Source organism: Tyto alba, unplaced genomic scaffold, assembly GCF_018691265.1.
Source record: "Tyto alba isolate M040663 unplaced genomic scaffold, T.alba_DEE_v4.0 Super-Scaffold_10, whole genome shotgun sequence".
Taxonomy (NCBI): domain Eukaryota; kingdom Metazoa; phylum Chordata; class Aves; order Strigiformes; family Tytonidae; genus Tyto; species Tyto alba.
The window spans coordinates 20,069,707-20,091,503 of record NW_024881262.1 but is presented as its reverse complement, the minus strand read 5'-3'; the positions used below and the strand labels follow the sequence as shown (position 1 = coordinate 20,091,503).

Below are 21,797 nucleotides of genomic sequence, written 5' to 3'. Positions count from 1 at the left end.
TTGTATCTAGAAAATCTACACATGAAAGTTAAGAGGCATCCACATGAATACTGTAATATAGCAGACAAAATGAACTACATCATCCATCAAATGAAATTTCAGTATTCTTACACTGTTATTTCATTTTGATGTAGTGCTCTTCAACCAGCATGCTCCCTACTGCTCTAAGGATGAAATGTAAGGACTACAATTACACCCACAAATGAACAGGAGCCAACACTGGGGTGCAGGAAAGCTCAGTCTCAACAGCTCTCCCCAGCAAGCTTGTTTCTTCATTGTCCTCATATTTAAGAGTAATTTCTGTAAGTTAAAACACCACAATTTGACATCAAATAAAGAGTCACTAAACAGGTTTAAGTAATGCTGCATGTGCAGAGTGCCATTAGTATCCTCCATTCTGGGTTCACCTCAGACTCACTTACTCAAGGTGCCGGCAGATTACAGATGTCGCACACAGGACACAATCAGGTCACACATGCCATTAGTAACTGGCCTCTGTTCCCAGGCTTTTTCCAGTAGGTTGCTAAAATGACAACTGCCTGGATGTCTGTGATTTGAAAGAAGCATCTGGCTCTACAAGGACTTTTAAAGCTACAAGTATGCTCAAACACAGCTCAATAGTGCCTGCTGATTTCTGAAGGAGGCAGGCCTGACTTGAACCTATGCAAATAGGCCCTTTAATAATACTAACAAGCCCCAACCCAGCTCATCTGCATGATAGTAAGCAATCTAACTCAGCGACCAGTAAGAAGTGCACAGCAGAACCATGGTAGCAATAGAATTTTAAGAATACAACAACAACTCTACCACCTTTGCTAGAATATGGATGAGTCCACTGGTGATAGCATTTGTGAGCTGATCCAAGGCCCAGCAAGTCACCAAAGGAGCCCTTCCTGCAGCAGCCACTGCTGCTGGATTGCACTCCTGAAGCAAAGAGGATGGGTCAGGAGGTACCTGGTTTACCTGGGTGGAAGGCATGAGGCAGCTTTTCAAAGGCCCCTCTGGGTTTATTTTCCACAATTACACTGCATAACCTATGGAGGCTTCTGCAGCAAGCTGCTCTGCCCTCCTGCCCCTGCATAGCTCCCGGCACACCCCTCCTCATCCACGGGGTCATGCAAACATGCTTCCCAAAAACATCCAAGTAGCACCTATCATTTTTGGAGGGATCATCTGGCTTAAACTCATTTAAGAAAGGACAGTTGACAGCTAATGTTTATTTACTTTCTGGACTTTTTTTCATATATACCTAAAATCTCATTCATATAGATACACACACACAAATAGTATGCATGTGTGTGTATATGCATGCATGCCTTCTGAAAATACTTACCCGATGCAAACCAGTATGAGATTGAATATGTTGCAATTTGATATCTTAAATTCCTCAAACAAAATATAACTTTGAATTGCAAAATGCACTATCACCTTATATTTCTGAATGAAATGTGGGAAAAATTACACAGAGTGGAATTTGATCAGCATATTCAAGTATATGGAGCTGGGAACGGTGATATTAAGAATGTTTTCAATGCCTAAAAGGAAGAATTTCTTTTGTTTCTGGTGGAGTGAATGTTCCTATTTACCAAAATTATGGACCACAAGGACAGTGCTGACTGACATAAATACATACAGCAGACTGAGGAGTGAGAAAATTCACAATTTGGGAGGAAACAGCATGGTATAGTACAGAATTCAAGGAAGTCAGGAATGCTTAGAAAAAATAATCACTGAAGAAATTTTTATTCTGGCTTTAAAAGTTTCTGGAAACTTCTAGTTTCTCGGAACCTAATTTAGTTACTCAAGCTCCTCCTGCCTAAGAAAAGTTAAGGTGGAAAAATCCCCAGGGAAAATATTGTTAAGATGACTACAGGTATAAGAATGATGGATTCCCAAAGTATTATACCTTTAGAATATAGCTGACAAATTAATAAAGGGACTCAGATATTATTTAATCATAAAGTGTAAAAATTTTATTCTCTTTGCATCCTACATAAAATATTTAGTTATCAAAGGGCTATTTATTCATTCAAGTCATCTTATTTCTTTAAATTTTCATTTTACAGTTTCAGCAGAAAGGAGGTGGTTAGACATCTTATTTAAAGTAAGTTCTTCTGCTTCACCCAAACATCACCAACAGTGAAATTTTTTGTTACTGAGAAATCTAAAATCATTATTACGAGAACCAAATTAGACAAGTAGAGGCTCAAACTTTCCGCTACAGGTGGACAGCATCAGATGCTATCCATACCGAAAGCTTTCCTCAGCAACATCAGCCTCATCTTTCTTCATATGATTTGTCAGCTCTTTTGCATCCATAAACCAATATTGCATAGGCAATCAAGTCATCCTGGTGTGCCTGTATGTACTGTTTACAATCACTTGAGCAAATGAAATCTGACCAAACCCCCAAGCTGTCCTATGTATGGATTTTTGTAAGGGCTCAGGAAAAAAACCTGATCCTTGAAGGACTCTATCAGTGAAAGAGCTAGAGGTAAAAGTAAAGCCTTCCTGCTGTCACCAGTAGCAAACAGATGACCAGGAAAAGACAGACAGGGTTTTAAGGCATTATCACAGACTTTTGACAACCCTTTTAAATAGCCTAACAGTACTTTATAGACAAGACCATCTGAACACCACCAAATGTCCATAAGGATGAGACAGGAGATCATGGATCTGAACTCTTGAAATAGTTTCACTACCATGTCCTCGCACTGCACCATATGAAGAAAATTAGTTTCACCTTCAACAGCAGACCCTTCATGTGCAGTTAACTCACTTGCTCCATGCCTTTGATCGCAACTTGCTAAACTACTGAGATAGTGTAATATACACTAATAGTCAGAGAGAGCTGTTACCACTTAAAGGGAACACCAAAATGGCTTCAGCAAGATGAAACTGTACATTGCCTTTGTATAGCTTCCCCAACAGTCTGATCAGGAACTAAACACCTAACCTTGGGCTGTAACAAGTCCAGCTGACCAACAGTCAAGTATGTATATGATGGAAGCCTTCACTGTTCATGATATCATAGTATATTTGAAGAAAGAAAAGACTCCTTCACTGAGTAAAGTGTTGGCTTCTTCACAGCTCCAAAAAAGAAGTGAGGGTCACAAACTCCACTCCTGTACATCCATCCAGAAGTGATGAACACTAGCCTGGAACACAAAAGACTACTGCTGGGTCAGTACAGATTTGTGCAATTGCTGCAGTGGACTACAATCACAGATCTTCACAGCACTCCATGGTCAATTTTACTTCATTTTGGACTAGAAACCATCCTCTTCCTGGAGCTTAATTTATTCTATGGATAGCTTTTGGCTTTGGGGCAACGTGGAACATATGTATTACTACTTTAAAAGAGGGTCTTACCCTGCTACTATTTCATGCACAGGCTTAGTTCTGTAGTACTGTTTTTTTCCACTGCTTTGCTCCTCTTTCCCCCTCCCCTTAGCTCACTGGTATTGCAGAGAAAGCTAATAGAATGTGCTCAATATGTATTTTACCAGGTTGTCATTAGCATCCCCTTGGAGTACTCAGCTGTAATGATTCCCAGACACTGTGTACTATGTTCCATTTTTGGACCCACCACTTTCTCTGTAAAGTCATGAGCACAGTGCTGGCCTTGCAACTTGTGGAATCTTAAAATAAAAAGCAGACGCCAAAGTGCTGAAAGGGCAGCGAGGCTTCTGGGAAGGAAGATAATTCCACAAGCTATGTTATCTTTTAACCCTACTGTCAGATTAAGAAAGATGGCAAGGTTCAGGCCATTTGAGCTGGCAGTAAGCTGTTATTGCTGTTTATAGACCTGCTGGAGAGAAATAGGGCCAGCCTGTAAAATGTCATGTTGCATACAACTCAACAGCTATATTTCTGCCTAATCTTGGATGTTATTTTTTCTAATCCCTACGCTTGTCTGCAACTGAGTTTTCCTCCACAAATTATCTTGCAGTTATAGTGCATATCCAATAGCCTATACTCATTCATACCAGGAAGCCAGGTGTGAAAAATCCCAATCTGTGAAAAAAATGGCAGAGCATACACACATTATGGGCTAATTATAAGTGCTTGGAATTAAATCCCTTATAGACGCTGGCTGAAAATTTGGTTTCATAAATCTGTTTTGTTAATGCAAATCATGAGCTATACTTTACATCTCTAGTGAAAGATGGGGCAAGTTCAGGGAGCCATCGAAAGTAAATTCCTTTGACTAGTGCAGCCAGCACCTCCAATGTCCTTCAAAGTGATAAACCAGTGTCAACCTGAAATATCCCTGAGGCAGCAGGAAAAGCAATCTTCTCCTAAAATCTGAGATCAGGTATGGAAACAATACAACTATAGTGTTTCTTAAAGGTACAGCAATTAAACAATCCTGGTGGGGCTCTAACTTCCATGGAAGAACTTTGCTTCACTCTCTATTATGAAGGTAGAACAGACTCCTAACTACTGACAATAAATGTAAACCCCTACACATCCTTCACAGTGCAACTACTCCTCAGATAGCTATAATATGCACCTCTGAATAGGATATATAACTTGTAATAATTCTAACAGTCTAAACCAGTGTCAAGTAGTTATCTTTTTTGAAAAGATATCAATATTTTCAAATCGCAAAGCACATTCGGATCACCAGTGATTAGCATATGTGTAAGAATACCAACATGAGGATCAGTACACTATTAGTGACAGGGAATGCAACTGGAAAACAGTAGAATAAGAGGCTAATTCAGTGTACTTGCAATTTTTTGACATAAAAACATTCCAGAATAGGCACCTGCAGATATGCTGTTAACTCTCCCCCCTCCTTATGGCCTCCATAATTCAAACCTGATTCAAATCACTTAAACAATATTAAAAGAAAAAAAAGGTATTCATTATTATCATAGCAAGACTCTCCCAAACCCTTGGGTTTTTTTATAATTAAAGTATATACACACTAGATATTTACCTCTTTAACGAATAAATTTTCTGCTTTTTGTTCTGCATCTTCAGGTACAGAAGGATACATCGTCCTGATTTCCAATGAAATTGTGTCTGTCTGACAATAAACAAAAAAAAAAGGCAAATTAGTCAGAATGACAGAACAGCAGTTTTGTCTCATGAAGAGGTTAAGAACCTTATTATCATGGCTTGCATTTTTCAATTTGTCATGCAGCCAATACACATGCATACCAACAACTACAACCCAGCTCCTGCCCACACATGCTATTCAATACTATCAGCTAAAGCATTAATTACAAGCAAGAGCAGCATTCAGTAGATTTCTGGGAACAAAGTTTTTCCAAGCAAACTTGCTTCAGTTTCTGATTAAAAAAAAAAAAAGAAATAGTCAAGTCTTCCTTACATCCTCTCCAAGAAATACACACCAAATCCAACAGCATTACTTGCTTCCCCCACTTCCCTTCTGCACCTCATGTCTTTTCAGCAAGGAATGTGGAAACAGAACTAAAAGCTTTGACTCTTTTGGAAGAAGAGAGGAGCAGAGAGTCCTCCTAGTAAATTGCAGGACTGCCACAGGACAGCTCGATGGTCAGAAAGCAAGTGGAACCAGGCAACAGCTTTTCAGTGGGGCTTTGTCATTCGCAGGCTCAGACAGCAGAGCAGAATTGACATGGGACTCCTGTCAATTCCTCTAACCTCCTTTCAGACTCAACAGGCGCTACACAAATTAAGCAATTTATTTTTGAAAGCAGCTCCTGCCTGAGCTGGCTAGTCAGGCCCCACACCAGGAAACCACACAGAGAAGTGGATCTCCAGAAGGTCTCCACAAGGAGCCAAGCTTCCCTTAGTTCCCACCAGGGCAACAAGAGGCCAGGGCCACCAGCAGAGCTCCTCTGTGTCACTCAGGGCCTCCATGCCGAGGTCAGCCATGGCAGCCACTTCGCAGAAGTCACACGAGAAGAAGCTTTGGGGTATTTTGAATTAATCCACAGATCTGTCTCATTCATTTTCTCTACCATATGAGGGGAAAACAAACAAAACCAAACCCCAGCAGACCAGGTTATGCTGTCAGTTACAGTGGGGTAACTCCACCACTCAAGGCAATGAAGGATTGAAAACAAGACCAAATCTTATCTCCCAAACTCATTTTCTTTTACATTACAGAAAGGCACATCATTTCTGGAGGAAGGCCTATGGCATAAAACTGGCTTAGTACAAAGAAACACTACTTACTAATATCATGAAGCAGTCTGCAGTATCTACTGTGCCTCTGAAGGATCTCCTCTCAATCCCCAATCTCAGACTACAAAGTGATGTTTTTTCTCTACACATTGAAGCACCCAACACTAGGTGACAATTGCCTGAATATTACTGACTGCATTTTTCCTCAAAGCTTACATAGACCACACTGATTCCCCCCCATCACTTTCCATGAGTAATTGGGAAATAAAAGGCATATATCACTCCAGCAGATGCAAATGTCATGGGATTCCCTAAACTTTCTCTGTTTCATCTGGATAGCTCGGGATACAATGTGATTAAAATACTTTGGCTCCCACAGATAACGATGGTGCCTCGCAGACACCACAAAGTGAAAAAAAACCCTATTCTGACAAACTAAGCGCAGTTTCCTAAATGTGGGTTCCTGGGTCCCACCCACCTGTATTAACAAAGTCTGCATGCAGTAGGAATTTACACAATCATTTAGTCTATAAGTAAAAGAGACAGCAGATGGAGAAGTATGAACTTTCAGGACACATTTAGTAACAGTGAAGATGTCTGAATCCCTGGCTGCTTAGGGACTTCCCATCAGTACCCACAGTCTGTGGAACACGCTTTATTACTTTCACATATAAATAACATTTTAAATCCCCTTTTTTAAGTGGTCCTGAGAAGACACAATCTCTGAGCACAGCTGAAAACCCACAGGTGCCTCTGAGGTCCATCACACAGAGTTCTTTCCAGGGCTGGGGCCCTGCTGCCAGCAGCAGCCACAGAGCACGCACGCTGTCCTTCCACGACACACCACTGCTGAAGATCAGCTGCTGTTTCCAGACCAAGGCAGAGCGGGAGGCCACAAAAGAAGAGACATGCGATGCATTCTGTACCTTGCACTGACCCTGTCAGGATGGTGACTAAGCTGCTGAGAGACCAGCAACCTCTTCCACTCGCCCATAACAAAACTTATCTGTCCCATGTATTATGCAGAAGATAGTTTCCAGTATTTTTTTAAGACATACAGTAAGTCAAATTTTTTATGTAATGCAATGCTTCTTCTCAAATGATATCAACACACTGACCAAGACAGCTAAAATTTGCCTTAATGGGGTCACTGTGCCTCCCTTCCCTTACACAGCTTGTTAAAAAGCCTGTGGCTGAACAAGACACGTAACTCAAGCCCACTGTTTTGCCTGTGGTACTCTCCCTGACCTTCCTTCTCATCAAGACTGCTCTTGAAAGAAAGAAACGTAGCTGTGCAAACCAGAGAAATTGGGTAACATTGGGCTTGTTGCATTTGCAGACTTTGACAAAGAATATCACAGGTTTATTTACATAGAATTGGGACATAGAAAATCTTCTGTATTGTTATATTTAAACTTGTTTTAAAAACTACAAAGCACTTCCCTTCTGAGAATTAGTTATGTTCAACCACTTCACTGCAAAAGCCTTGCCACAAAAACACTTCCTGTTCATAGCTGATTACTTCCAAAGTTAAAAGCTCTTAAAGGCTGATCAGGCATAGCATGTATTCACCAAAACCTTTTCACTTCAGAAAACAACCAAATTTCAACAACAGACTATGTGCTTCCAAAAAGGTCACAAAAAAAAAAAGATTTTATTTACAGAATTTATCATTTATAAATGTGCTTTGAATGCAGCCTGATTTTCTAATGTTTAGGCAAACATAGCAATTGTCTGTTCAAATCAGAGGCCAACTATCTTCTCATTTGTGCATGCAGTCTGATAATCAAATAATGCAGGTATCAGCCTAAAACATTAAATTCCATAATTCTTCTGAACTATTTTTTAATCTATTTTATATAAAATATCCTACATCCAACAGCGATTTTTGACATTCAGCCAGGCTGTCTCATTTGCATAAACTGTTTGCCCCAGGTGTTTGCTTAGTTATAAGGTGCAATTTAATTTAGCACCCTCTCTTGCTCCATCTACTTTCTACATTGAAAGCCACAAGTTAATATTGCTCCTTATCAACAATTGATTAGGAATAATGTTTTAAGACGGTGTCTACTTCCCACTGACGTGGTGGGTTTAGTATTTGAAAATGGAGTTCAAACTCCATTAGCCATTTCAAACATTTTCACTCTGAATCTATTCTAATAGCGTTCAGTCTGAAAGAATGTTACCAGTGGTTAAATCTTTAGACGGATGCATCAGAAATGATTATATTTACTTCCTGAAAAGGCAGCCCTTCTAAGAGAGCTAACCACACACAGACAGAAATGTTCCTGTATGTTAATGCTTAGATTCAATCTCTCTAAAGAAAAGCTGCTCAGCCCCACTTTCATCCAAGTAAACAGATTTACTTAACATTATCAAAAATTGTAATGAGTTAGTCCATCAAATTAAAAAGCAGGATAAGATGCAACTTAGCTGTACAAATACCACTGTGAAAATGCTGTTGCTATATGGGGCTCCTGACAGGCTGCTGTCTCAGCACAGACCTCTCCGAGGAGGTACGTGCGCAGGGGAAAAGCAAAAAGGAAAGCAACAACAGAGCACATTTAAAGAATAGATTTTGGCCCATCGCTCACCAAAGCACATTGAGTGTGAGTGGCTAGGCTTTGCCCACATGGTGTTTGCTGACTACATTAGCTCTCACTATTTAAGTAGTTGGAGTGCATCCCTCTAAGTCTAGATACCTCAGGCTTTCCTGCTCCTCTCAGACAATGTGAATTTGCATGCCAAGGATACCCATATCCCATTAGTCATGAGAATAATGGACTCAATTTCTGCTCCTCTAAGGATGAGCAGATACTGCCTATCACATGGCAAAGTTGGAGATAAATCATGTGCTATTGAAAATAACCCATGATCTCACCACTGTAACTCTTCTGATCTTAGAAATAACAGTCAGGTTTACAGGGCTATCTCCAAGGAGGCTCTAAGTCCTGCCCTTAGGGCTGCCCCTATGGCACACATACTCTGTTTCACGTGTCGAGGTAGTGTTGTTGCCTACTCTTGCACTCTCTCCTTAGAGATGCATCTGGTTCTTTTGTGAACTTCTATATCCAAATGAACAACTTTTGTCCCTGTACAATACTTAGCTAGCAGAGGTTTCACAATCTGAAAAACAGGGAGATTTTGGCTCTTTTTCATTCAGAACTAAAAAAAAGAAGCCTGGAGACAGTCACACCTGCAGTGATGGACAGTACTGTCACTGCACAACTCAGCCCCTCTTCTAAGGTCTCTGTGATACTTGGAGGGCAAGTGGCTGGGCTTTCAAAAGCCCCAAAGAGCCAGAAGCACAGGTCAGACTGCACACTTCAGTAGGTTTTGCATTACACAGGTAAGCCTTGTCATCTTATACCTGTTCTAAATTTAGGCAATGAACTATTATTTCTACTGAAGGTTCAAATCAGACATAAATCCATATTTATACAATTATTTTAAGAAAGACCGAGTTCCACTTTTCAAACAAAGATTTAAAAAATAGGTCGTGGGGAAAGAAGGAGAAACAAATTTTCATGGCCCAGAGAGTTTAACATGCTTTTGTCCCATACCAAACTGAAGTACCTATTGAATACTTTCAGCTACCTTTTCAGGATACTTAACTTATATTTATCAACATATTGTTGCCATCTATTTATTTACTAAACCTCCACACAAGCAAAGGTATTAAAGCAAAGGAGCGCTGAGTCTGTTATCACTAAGGGAGAGCACCAATGATTCTATGCCAGACTTCAGATCCTGGAGAGATTTCAAGAGTCTTCTGGGGTTCAGTGAATTTCCTAACTATGGTGACATGAAGAAAGGATGAAAAAATACTTTTGAAAGGATACAGCAAACATTTTGCTTTGCTATAGAAAGGCACTTTGGATCAGAAGTACAAATGTATGACAACAAATTCATGTAAGACTAAGATGTGAAATGTTAAAGGTGAGAGGGAGACTAATCTGAAGGTATTCATCACACTTATTTCATGGCCTCCTTTCTGGTAATCATGTAGGAGAAAAGTGAGAAATAGGAATGCCAGACAGAAGCAGTTCCAATTGTCAAGGGAAAGCGTGGCCAGGTCCGGGGAACAGAAAGTGAACGGAACTCAATGGTGAGGATGCAAACCGACCAGCATCACCACCAAGCACACATTTTTATGAGCACAGCAGGAAGCCCATCAACTCCCACTTACTACCACCAAGAAGTTCAGTGCAAGCTTGTACTCATGTGACAGGGAGTTTATGTGAAGCTCTGCAGATCCTTTCTCCACACAGTTGCTGTATTGCTGTAGAACTTTCCACTGGCCATTATTTCACAGCACAGCAATAGAAGGGTAATTTGTTCACGGGATCCAGGAGCATGTAAAAAACGAAGTTGAGCTGACATGATTTTTTTCAAAGGGAAACTGGATTTTGAGCAGGCAGGAGGAAAGTTAGCAAACTGCATTGCTAGGAAAACAAGAAGTGGAACTGATGTGAATCACTTTTTTTTTTGTTTTGTTTTGTTTTTTTGTTTTAAATGATTATTAAGCACAGTTACAAAAAAGTAAAGTATCTTTTCCCCGCCTGGAGTAAAACCAGAGAACGTGTCTTTGTAATGCATACATCTTGCATTCTTCTGTTGAAATGCAGGGAAATGGAGGAATACAGTCTATCAGGTTTAGATTGATACCAAGAATTCTTTGCTGTTCCACAGACTTCTCATAAGACGTTGGAAATGACCAGCAAAAGTCTTGTGAGAATAACTGCATTCTCTTTGAATTGTATTCAAAGAGAGAAAGCAATTCTGAGACTAAACAAAAGACCAGACAGTACAGCAGCTATGATGATAATTGACCCATATCTGATGCATGTGGTGAATATTACAGATCCAGAAATAGGAAATCATTATTAAAAGCAGAGCTTTCTCTTATGGTCACTACCTCAGCTAATGCTTGTGGTGGGGTTTCACTCTGAAGAGACTTTTGCCCATAGGATGTGCTGACGCACAGGGCCCAAACCAGGGCTGCATCAACACTGAGCCACAAAGTCTGAAGCAATTGTAATCATTAGGAGTTAAACAGTCATGCCTACCATCTCCTGGGGCATTATCACATTAAATAACACTCAGAGCCGGCCTAAGCACCTCCTAATTCAGTCAGATGTGGATCTCTTTCTACTCAAATGGCTGACCCAGACTTCTGTGCACAGGTGATATTTCAGCAGGAACCAGCAGGGCTATAAATAGCCACTCTGCAGCTGAAAAACCTGTCTGCTAGGAAAGCTCTGCAGTCCTGTCTGGTGGCATAGGCTCGTGCTGCTGCAGCTGACTTCAACAGAAGATAACAAAGAAAAGGGGTTTATTGCAAGGATAGGGACCCTACCTACCACTGCCTCTGCTCTTCTGTGCGTACAGGCCACCTCTACTATGAAAGTACCTCTCTCATCTGTTATCTTTTTATTTCTTCCCCACCCCCCCCTTTTTTTTTTTAATATTTACATAGATTATGCAGAATAGTTGCAAAACATAACACAGAGGAAACAAAATAGAAGTAGCTACTAAAAGCCAGGCAGCAACTGCTCAAAATGAAATGAAAATAGGATATGAAAATATGGTTTGACAGGCAGAGGTCTCGAGCAGTAGGACATGATTCTTCTTTCGCTGAGAGGGTTTGTTCCACTTACTTGAGCTCAGTTACTCTAAATCAAGGGACTCAAGGGCCTTATGACAGCACACAGTATGTCTAGTCATCTTTATAGTGCTAAATTTCAATTTCATAAATTCACAAATGTGCAAAATGGATAAAGGAATTAACGATGATGAGGAAATCTATTCTGTTTAGTTTTCTCTCAATCCCATGAGCACATTAACTCAGTTAATGCCACCAAGGAAATAGAGCCATTTAGTAAAACAAACCAGTCGATTAGATTAAGTCGGTCCCACAGGACAGCAGCAGTGCTATGAGCTGATGGGAAGGGCCCTCACACAGCAGTCAAAACCAGTCACAAATTGAAATGTATTTCCATTAGGGAACACCCATTCATCAAAATCTAAATCTTACAGAGATGGGTTGATTTTGAAGAAGCTGGTATAAGAGGCAGGCAATCTGCCCGCTTACTTGCCTGGCAGCACGCCCCCCCCGCCACCCGGCAGGCAGCCCCTGCCCTCCGGAGCTGCCCCATCAGTGCCACGGAGAGGGCTGCCCTGGACTTCCAGCTTCTGAATTTCTTTGCAGCTTGCCAGGACAAGCAACAGGGAACCCGGGAGGAGGTCAGGCAGCTCCCTGGCTGTGGGCTCCACTAACCACTGCCTGTAAGCATCCCACCATGGAAGCCTGCCTCAGCACTGGGGACTCTGCACCCCCCATCACGCAGGATGTCAGATCTCAAACCCCACTGGAGAAGAATTTAAGACAATCCCCAAATCAAGCAAAAATCAAGTCCATTTGGATTTATCTTTCTTGTGCAATCTAATGTCAGCAATGGCACAGCTTGGAAATATATCATGGCCACCATCTAAAAAGTCTGACTTTAAGCAGAAGGCTGGGAATCACGGGCTGTCTGATTCTAATGGTCAAATACATGAAACAGAATAGGATCAGAACGACTGGATATAAGTCATGAAGTGTGATTAAGTTAGATTTTAATAGTTGAGAGAGATTCCAGCGCTGGCCAAACTACCACTTTGCTGTGAAAACAGACAAGTATACATTATGGAATAACACGTTTTCTGAGTCCCCGCAATATATTTGGGAACAACCAGGGCTTTGAGCTTTATCTAATTTCGAACAGTAAATTCACTCATATACAAATGTCAGAGAAAATACCAGTGAATTTGGTGAGAGGGAAGTAAGGCATTACACAAATAAATTAAGAAAATCTTAGAGAGCCCTTGGGCAACTTCTGGCTCTCCCTCTAGCAATGAAGATGAATAAATGAACAGAAACCTAAGAGAAAGAATAACACAAATTTGCCTTGTACTTACTGAAAAGTCATCGTCGGGGAATAGTATCAGATCCTTAAACTGGTTATCCCCAATATTTTTTTCAATCTCTGTGATAACAGCTTCATAATCCAAAGGCTCCAAGAGTTTGGGCTTTTCCTGCTGTAGAAGAAAAAAATCAGGTAATCTCTCTAGACTCAAATTTACCTTTCTCCCCCTTCATAAACTGAGATCTGCTGTATTTTTCCTTTTTTACACCAAAGTATGAATGGCATCTTCCCAGCCCTCTGCCCCCCATTCTTCCCAACTTGTTGCAGCTGAACTCATGCGACAACAGTGGATGTGAGGAAATTGGGCCACTTGTAACAGTCACTCTCCACCTAATAGCATAAGAGCAATCTGTCAGCTCATTACAGAGACCAAACCCACCACATTAACTTACCCGTCACTCTCAGGAACACTCTCTCACTTTCTCTGTAAATACATGTTGGCAAATAGACAGATGGACACAATTTGAACTGAATGCAGATATGACTTTGAGCGAATATTTTTTAGACTAATTAACTACTAATTTCTTCACTGTCTTACACAGTCCCACCTCTTGAACTGCTGGTAGCTTATGAGTGCCAGCACATTGTTTTACTTGGTATTAATCCAAGGTTATTCTCCTGAGATAAACTATCTGGCACCGAGAAATTATGTGGCACCCACCTCCATGATTTCTCTTGTCAGAAATGGGATTAGTATCATTGTAATAGTACTATTATTGCCTGAAACAGCGATGAAGTAAGAAACCACCCTAAGAACAGCAAAACAAAAGTAAAGTCACAATACAACCCAAAAATAGAAAAAGAGAAGCCCATCTGACATGCTAGAATACATTAAGCAAATGAAGAGTCATGTATTAGTGACAACATTTGCTTAATTCAAAGACTTCAGCATCAGAAAGAGTAAATAAGAAAGGGCAAGGGAACTGCTAGAAGAGATGGAAAAGCAGGTGATGAGAGAAAGGACACTACTGGAACGCAAATGCAGAAACACTTCTGCAGAACAGGTTTTTAGTCTGATGCAATGGTGGACATTGAGTTGTGTTTCACCCATTGTTCTTGCTCTGTGTTATCCAGAATAATGTAAAGTTTCCCTCCTCCTCTCTTCCCGAAACCAAAACCATGGTGGATTGGAAAAGACAGCTTTCACATCTCCATAAAACAAATTTTTCCAGTGGACAATCTTATGATTCTCCATTATATTTGATTTTATATATACATACTAAAATATATATGTAATTCACACATGGTCCATTATACATATAATCGTCCAAATATATAAACTTCTTCTTTTGACTTTGTTCTGGAGAGCTCCTGTTTTTTTCAGTAATTACAGTCATCTCAAGATTTCTCCCTAGTCCTTGTGAACACTGTTTTCCCTTCTATTAAGTTCAAGACTCTTTGGTATCAAATGTATCTACGGAAAGTTTAATCAAGTATCAATAACACAGCCATGCAAGGTGGACTAAAACACTGGGAGACACGTGTTTCTAGAAAGCTGTTCAATTGCTGAACAGCTTATGATAGAATCACATAACAACTCAGGACCTCTACAGGTCATCTACTCCAACCCTCTGCTCAAAGCAGGGCAAGCTGGATCAGGCTGCTTGGGAACTTGTCCAGATGAGTCTTGAAAACCTCCAAGGATGGAGATGCAATTGAAAGAGCTGGGGAAGTTCCTCCGAGATTCAGTCTACTAATTCTTTTTTCAGTCTATTAACTCTCTTAGTCCCATTTGTCAGCTTAAGAGTTCATAAACTTCTAAAAATCATTAGTATTTAGCATTCATAGGGCAAAAGTACTATCTACTGATGCTGAGACATTGAAGACTTGTAAAAGATAGACAAAATCAATACGTAACAGTAAAAAAATATAACTTTTTTGAATGGTCTTTCCCAAGGAAACTGGTTCATGACTGTTGCTGTGGGATGTGAGGGAGAGGGAAGAAAGAGACACAATACCCAATCTACCTAAATATGGTGTATCTTTAACTACCAACTCCCAGGAAACCACTAAAAGATCTGTCTGTATGAATAAAATAAAAAGGGATTTTGACATAGATACTGTGCTAGACTCCTTCCTAGATGAATCTGGATATGTACAAGGACAGCAGTCCATCTTGCCTTAGAGTTATGAAAGGGAGACTGAATTAGAAATAAAACTTGGGATTGTTTAACAGAAAAGAAGAAGCTTATCTAGAGGAAGGCCACTGCAAAACACAAAAGGTCCAAATAGGAAGAAACAGCTTTAAAGTTTAATTGTGTGACAGGACTGTATACCAGTATATGATGTTCAGGTAAGACAAGGCACCCTCCTAGGACACATAAGACTTCATATTAACCCAGCCATATTACCCTAGACTGCCCCAAGCCAGTACTTGGCCCTGGCCAGTACCAGTTGACACATGAATATCCAGCCCTGCTCAAGAAATGCTCGGGTTGAGTAGCAGCTGTATTCTTTAGTGAGGTTTCAGTCTGCCGTTTACTGACAGCAGTTCCCCACAGGAACGTAATGGGCTCATCCAACCATCTCACCATGTGCCGCTCACTCTCGTTCCCTTTCAAGTTATGTTGAGTCACTGCAGTAACCTTTAGCCACGAGTTTTAGGCTCTCTTTCACTAAATCGATCATTGTATCTATTTATTAAATATTCCTATATAGACATAAGTTTCAATAAGTTAAAACATGAAGAAAAAAACCAGTGCACACTGAGTGTACCATCTCTGCCGTACCACTCATTTTGGGAACGATGCTCAGGTCTGAAAAAACTTCAGGCAGTCCAAGTTTAGCAGAAAGCAAACTTGTGGTAGTATAACTGTTACCTCCAGTATGAAACCTTATAGTAACCACTTACAAGAAAACTCAAAGTAAAAGTGGAAAAACTACATGCACTGACATGAGGCACAAGTGTTTCATGTAGGTATTTTCCCTGTGTAGCCATTTCACTAAAACATGTACATTTTCTGCAGAAAGTTTGTGACATTGACCACACTGAGAACCCTCCCTTCCTAGAGCAGATACAGTTAGGTTAATGGCTTTGCAACAATCTCAATTTTTAATGTCAGATGTGCCATTGAAACCATAAATGCTCACTCTTCAAAACCAGAGACTGGTTTTGAATATTAATCTAGGTCAAGTGCTCCTTGAAAGTGTCATGAATGTTAGCCTCCATAATCTCTTAAAAAAAAACATACAGTAAGCAAATGACATAAGTAGCCACATTCCTATCAAAGTCACAGAGAAACAGCTGGGGAATCCCCCAAATCTTGGGATTTCTCTTGAAATATGGGGGAATCCCATTAAAAATGTGCAGCATTTGCAGGTTCTCAATGCCAATGGAAACTACCCTTTTCGCTGGGGCTGGCAGAATGAAGAGGTATTCCTTCTTCCCCCTGGAAATCCCAGTGCAGTTGGGGTGAGCATAGCTACATCGCCTTCAAAATTAACACCACACTGATGTTCAGATGCAGTTGGAGGCAGGGCAAGCTATGTCACATTGGCCTCTCTTTTCCCTTCAGAAACTGGCAGCACTCAGAAAACTGCTCCTGATAGCTGTCTGAAACACTCCAGGGGAAGAGCTCTCCTTGACAGCTGCAAGGTCATTTATATGAGACAAATATGCAACTCGAGAAAACCCTGAAGCAGAGAAACACGGAGAGCGTATAAACATCGCTGTTTCCACAGCACTAATGCTTTTGCTCTCAGTGCTGCAGAGTGCATGATCTGATGGAAACATTTTAACAGATGTTAACAGAGAACTCTTAGGAGAAAGTTTACACATCCAAAACTTAACTAAGTGTAAGTAGATGTGACATTGTCAAAATTACTGCAAAACTTTTCAGTGAAGCACCTCAATATTTATGGTGATATTTTTCTGTTGATGCAATGACAAATACCATTCTTCCTTCTATGGCATTACAGCAAAGTCCTGTATAAAATGCAATACTGTATTATGCCAGCTTCCAAAAATCAGAAATGCAAGTAATAGCCCATCCTTGTCAATACACCAACTGCAGAGATAATCTAGTCCATTCCCTGCCAACATCAAGCATGACAGTATAATAAACATGATGGCTCTCTTTATCAATTCTGCAAGTTCTTACAAACCTTAAGACTATGCAATGTAGACACTGACTCCACCTTGGTAGAGCCAAGTACTTGGGATTTGGCAAAGCTTAGCACTGCAGTGCTTAGTATTGCATTTGTGATAGGAAGTGGCAGCTGGTTCAGTTAGCAGTTTATCTCTAGAAGGCGTGGAATGACTGCTCAGCTTCCTCATCAGAGGCAGACAGAAGCAGTGATGTTGGGATTAGCGAATTTCTCCCTGTGAGCACTAGCAGAGATTTGTAAATGAGGAGGGCTGATTTAAAACTAATTTGATAACCATCGTGCTGCCTCTTCTCAATTTAACTTGTCTGTTCTTTTTGGAAACAGACCAAGCTAGCAATCTGTGCCAAAATCGAATTATGCTGGCTTGGATTTTTATAATGCTTTTTATAGTCTCTATCTCAAGTGAGTAATGAATTACATTTAGTTGTACTGAAACGGTTGTGAATACATGTAGTAAAAAGGCACTCTCTGACTCCTCACCTGTTACAACAACCACAGCAGTACCATTTACTTCTCCCTGACAAAGTTGTGGACCATACTTCTGTATGTTGCTGACCTAACTTTTCCAAACTCTTTTTGAATAGTGAAGAGATCTTTAATGAGCACTGGAGCCAACACCACAAAGGAATAATTACTACTTAATTTCACATTGGTGAACCAGCCCAGATTCCACCAGTGACGTATGGCTTGATCACCATCCTCTTCTGGTCTACATACAAAGGCATTATTTTTCCTAGCAATAATGACCAAAAACATCCACATAAATGATTTTACAGAAACAGATATGGTACCCGGCTTGCCTCCAGTTGCACAGACATTGTGCACTGATGCTAGTACCCATCTTTTCTTCATAATTATAGGACAAAATGACTTGTATAACATCCTCCTGAAGTCATATTTCTGTGAACACTCACTAGAGGAGGAAATGATGTAACTGAGACCAATAGTCTCTGGATAGTCATCCCAAGCACTTCCTCATTCTAAAAATAGACTAGACCAAATGCTATGATTTTCTAATGCTTTAATGATATATTATTCCCAGACACCAAATCCTGAGTATCTAAAATTTATTGAATTTAATACAGATGTTTAAACGAATTTCTTCTGTTCCCCATACCAGGAAAAAGAAAATTAAAGAAACAGATACACAGAAAGAATTTAAGCTCATGGACTTCAGTTACATGGACTAAAATATCTTCATGACAGAAAGTTCCACTGCATGTTCATAAAAAGTATGATGGCCAGGTTGGTCAATATCATTCCAGACTCTGTTTTATATTTCATCCGGGCTATGGCTTGTCTAAAATTGTATTTCATTCTAGTATACATTTGAAATACTGGAATGGGCAGACTTACAAGAGAAAGGGCAACTTACTGAAATAACAGCATCACCTTCCTTCATTTTTTATAGACCTCTCAGTGATATTATTAACCAAGCCCAATCCCACTAAAACTCACAACAGGAAATTAAATTACTTTCTGGGATGATATCCATGTGAAGTGCTTCTCACACTTCTTGTTCTCCCTTTCCTTTCCTTCCCCCAATTAAACACTGTCTCTGGCATTAATACATGACTTTAGGGTTTTTTATATGGTTAGTATATGTAGTTAATTTTATTCCACTAGGGTGGGTCAACTTAAATTAAGTATTTCTTTGCCAAGCCTGTCCAAACTGAAGCTAAAGAACAGTTGGGACTCGGTGACTTTTGGAGGAGGTGTAGCATAAAGGCTGAATTTAACTCTGTCTTCAGATGTGCTGGCAATACAGACTGCCCAGCAGCTCTGAGGAATGCTAGCTGCAGCTGCCTGAATATTCAAGGAGCTGAAGCTAAGGCTAGAAAACTATTAACTTATTATGGAGTCACCAAAACTTTTGCTTCTCTGTAGGATCAACAAACATCTCTGTTCACCACCAGGCAGTACAGCAGTTGGTGCCTGGGGTGATTTCCCTGGGAAGGGTATCTGCACCGGGCACACCTTCTTCCCCCACCAGTTGAGACCACGGGTGACAGCCAGATGACCCAGCGCACTCCTGGCAGCGAGTCCCGTGGCAGCATTTGTACCCAGGGAGCAGAGACAGCGCAGCCACACAGGGATTATGGTGTCCCCACACCTGCAACCTGCTGAGCTGGGAGTGACAGATCTCATCAACTCCAGACACTCTCACCCCACGGGCTTGCCCTCCGCTCCCGACACACTCCACATCATGTTATGGATTTTTTTTTAGGGAAGATAAGTTTTGCATTTCAAGCACATGGGAGGAAATTCAGGGTCTGCAAAAGGTATTTGGGGAAAGGACAGGGAAGCACAGCCAGAACCAGCAGGCAGATGGTCCCTCCTTTTATTTTAGACATCACCATTTTTACGATTGCCTGGCATGCATTTATTTACAGTCAATGAACTCTCTGGCCACACTACAAAGGCTACATTTGGCTCAGTGTGTGATCCACAGTCAACAAATTTATTAAAATTAGTGGCACAAAGAAAATTTTCTGTGAAACTCCTTCCCTTCTACCCATGTGAAAACACATTCACTTGTCAGGTCCAAAATGTTTAATTTGTTATGTCTTTCAGTAAACCTTGGAGAACTGCACTTGGAAACAATCCAGCCAGTCTTTCAGGGCTGCACAGCACAACTGATACACTCTTTAGTGTCAGCAGTGAAGCCGACATGCCAATAAATTTCATTAAGGGGATTGCCAGTTCCCACAAGATTCTAGTACAGAGAAACTTGCAAAGAACTACAAAAAAGATTCAAACCTCCAAATTCCTAGTGATTCAGAAATTAGTTTCCAGAACACCATAGTACCTATCAGCTTAAGCAGCACAAAGGCAGGGAAACCTGTGGAAGATCCAGCTGGGAATAAAGAAAGTGAAAAGTCATTTTCTTTCATTAAAGCCTCTTTGTTCAAAAAAAATTCTGATTGACACCAATAAGGGATTTGCTTGACTAAATGAGACTTAGTTTGTACAAATACAGCTGGGATGGGATGAATCCTAATTGCTTACATTGGAAAGTACCACTGTTTTGTGGATCAAAAGCTATAAAGGCCTACTTTGCATATTTTCCAGCTTTAAAAGTTACTGTAAGAGAGTTCAGTGTATTAAATATTTGAAAAATGGAAACACCTCTCATCCGGATGAGCTAACTCAGATCATTTTCATTTTAACTGATGGGCCAGCTGCAGCCATCGGAGACTTCAGCGGCACACAGACACGCAACTTCTCCAGCAAGCGGGCTGACGAGCGACCAGGGTTAAGAATACTCAAACCACAAAGACTTGTTCTCAGGCAACTGGGAGTGACCTACGCTTTCTATTACCTTTTATTTCTCAAGTTAGAATTTATAATTACTTTCGTTATAAATTTTGCAAGCACTAGGACTCGTACAACTATCTCACTCATGGTTAAAACATGCAAGTCACACAGGACTTGCTTCAGCAAAGCATCCATGCTGGGGGGAGGGAGGGGATGCTTCATGCTACACTCGACTTAGTTATAAGTGTTTCCTGGATTCTGTTTCTCAATCGTGATCATACATCTGGCATTGCAGCCTTGCTGCTGTGATTTCTGAATCTGGAAGGTATATGCATGGTCATGTACACACGTGCATCTTCAATGACTAGCACTTGCCATTTTAGAAATTAGATAAAACTACCAATATAGTCTGCAAAATATTCAAGGTAACATGAAAACAACTTACTTGTCCTCTTTATGCAGTAGCTGGAAACCTTTTTTAGGAAGGACATAAACAAATTTAATTTAATCACAAAATTACTAAAATCAGCATTGTCATGCCACTGACAACAAGACCTCTAAAGAAACTGCTAAGTTTTTAAATTAAATATCATGTATTGGCTTTTCAAAATGTCAAAAATGACAGCTTCTAAATAGCGAATACTTCTGAAACCTGCACTAAATATTTGCCCATAGGTCAATTCAGGGGAAAAACAATAAAGTCTTGTAAAGTATCTTAAGGGTTTGTGGGGTTTTTTGGTTGTTTTTTTTTTTTTTTTAAGTTTAATTTACACAGAACTCTAACCTGGCAACAGTCAGCCACTTCACTCCCCTTACCTGACCTTAGCCAGAAGAAAAAGTGCAGTTATAGCAACAAAAGGTTTTCTTTAAAAGACCACGCTGAATCTGTTCATAAAGCAAGCAAGCAAAAGTCAAAGCTGAAATTTAATCATCTTCATACAGACATCTGAGCAGACAGGTAGAATGTGCTGGAAGCAGATCGGGAAGGGGTGGGAGCTGTGGGGGAGCAGAGGGGACCTGCCCACCCAGAGTGTCACATTAGAGATTACTTCACCCTAGGGAAGGGGAACTGAATTGTCCTGCCCTGGGTACCACAAAGGGGATGCTAGAGTGAGTCTAGTTCAGCTATTCTGTAAATGCTCTTTGCTTCATGTTCACTTTTTCTAGCATGGTCTCAGGCAGGCAGATTCATGATCACAAATAGGAATGGTAACAAAACCATCTTGCAACCTGTGCATAGTGAATTTGACTAATGCTTTTAAGTCTCCAGTACAAAGTTTATGTAAACAGCACTTCTGACTCTGTGTATACATACTCACACATACATATATTTATAACTTC

At 40.4% G+C, this 21,797-nt stretch overlaps 1 protein-coding gene across 11 annotated transcripts in view; it reads right to left on the bottom strand.

Moving 5' to 3' along the window:
- DOCK10 (dedicator of cytokinesis 10) overlaps positions 1 to 21,797 on the bottom strand; it is a 159,004-nt gene that overhangs the window by 90,744 nt on the left and 46,463 nt on the right. For 10 of the 11 annotated variants that reach the window (XM_033005484.2, XM_033005477.2, XM_033005479.2 and 7 more), the window contains 2 exons: positions 13,084 to 13,203; positions 4,949 to 5,038 (listed from right to left, as the gene is read on the bottom strand). In XM_033005484.2, the coding sequence (XP_032861375.2) occupies positions 4,949 to 5,038; positions 13,084 to 13,203 (210 nt within the window). The remainder of the gene's footprint in view (positions 1 to 4,948; positions 5,039 to 13,083; positions 13,204 to 21,797) is intronic. The other variant, XM_033005478.2, reaches the window with a different exon arrangement.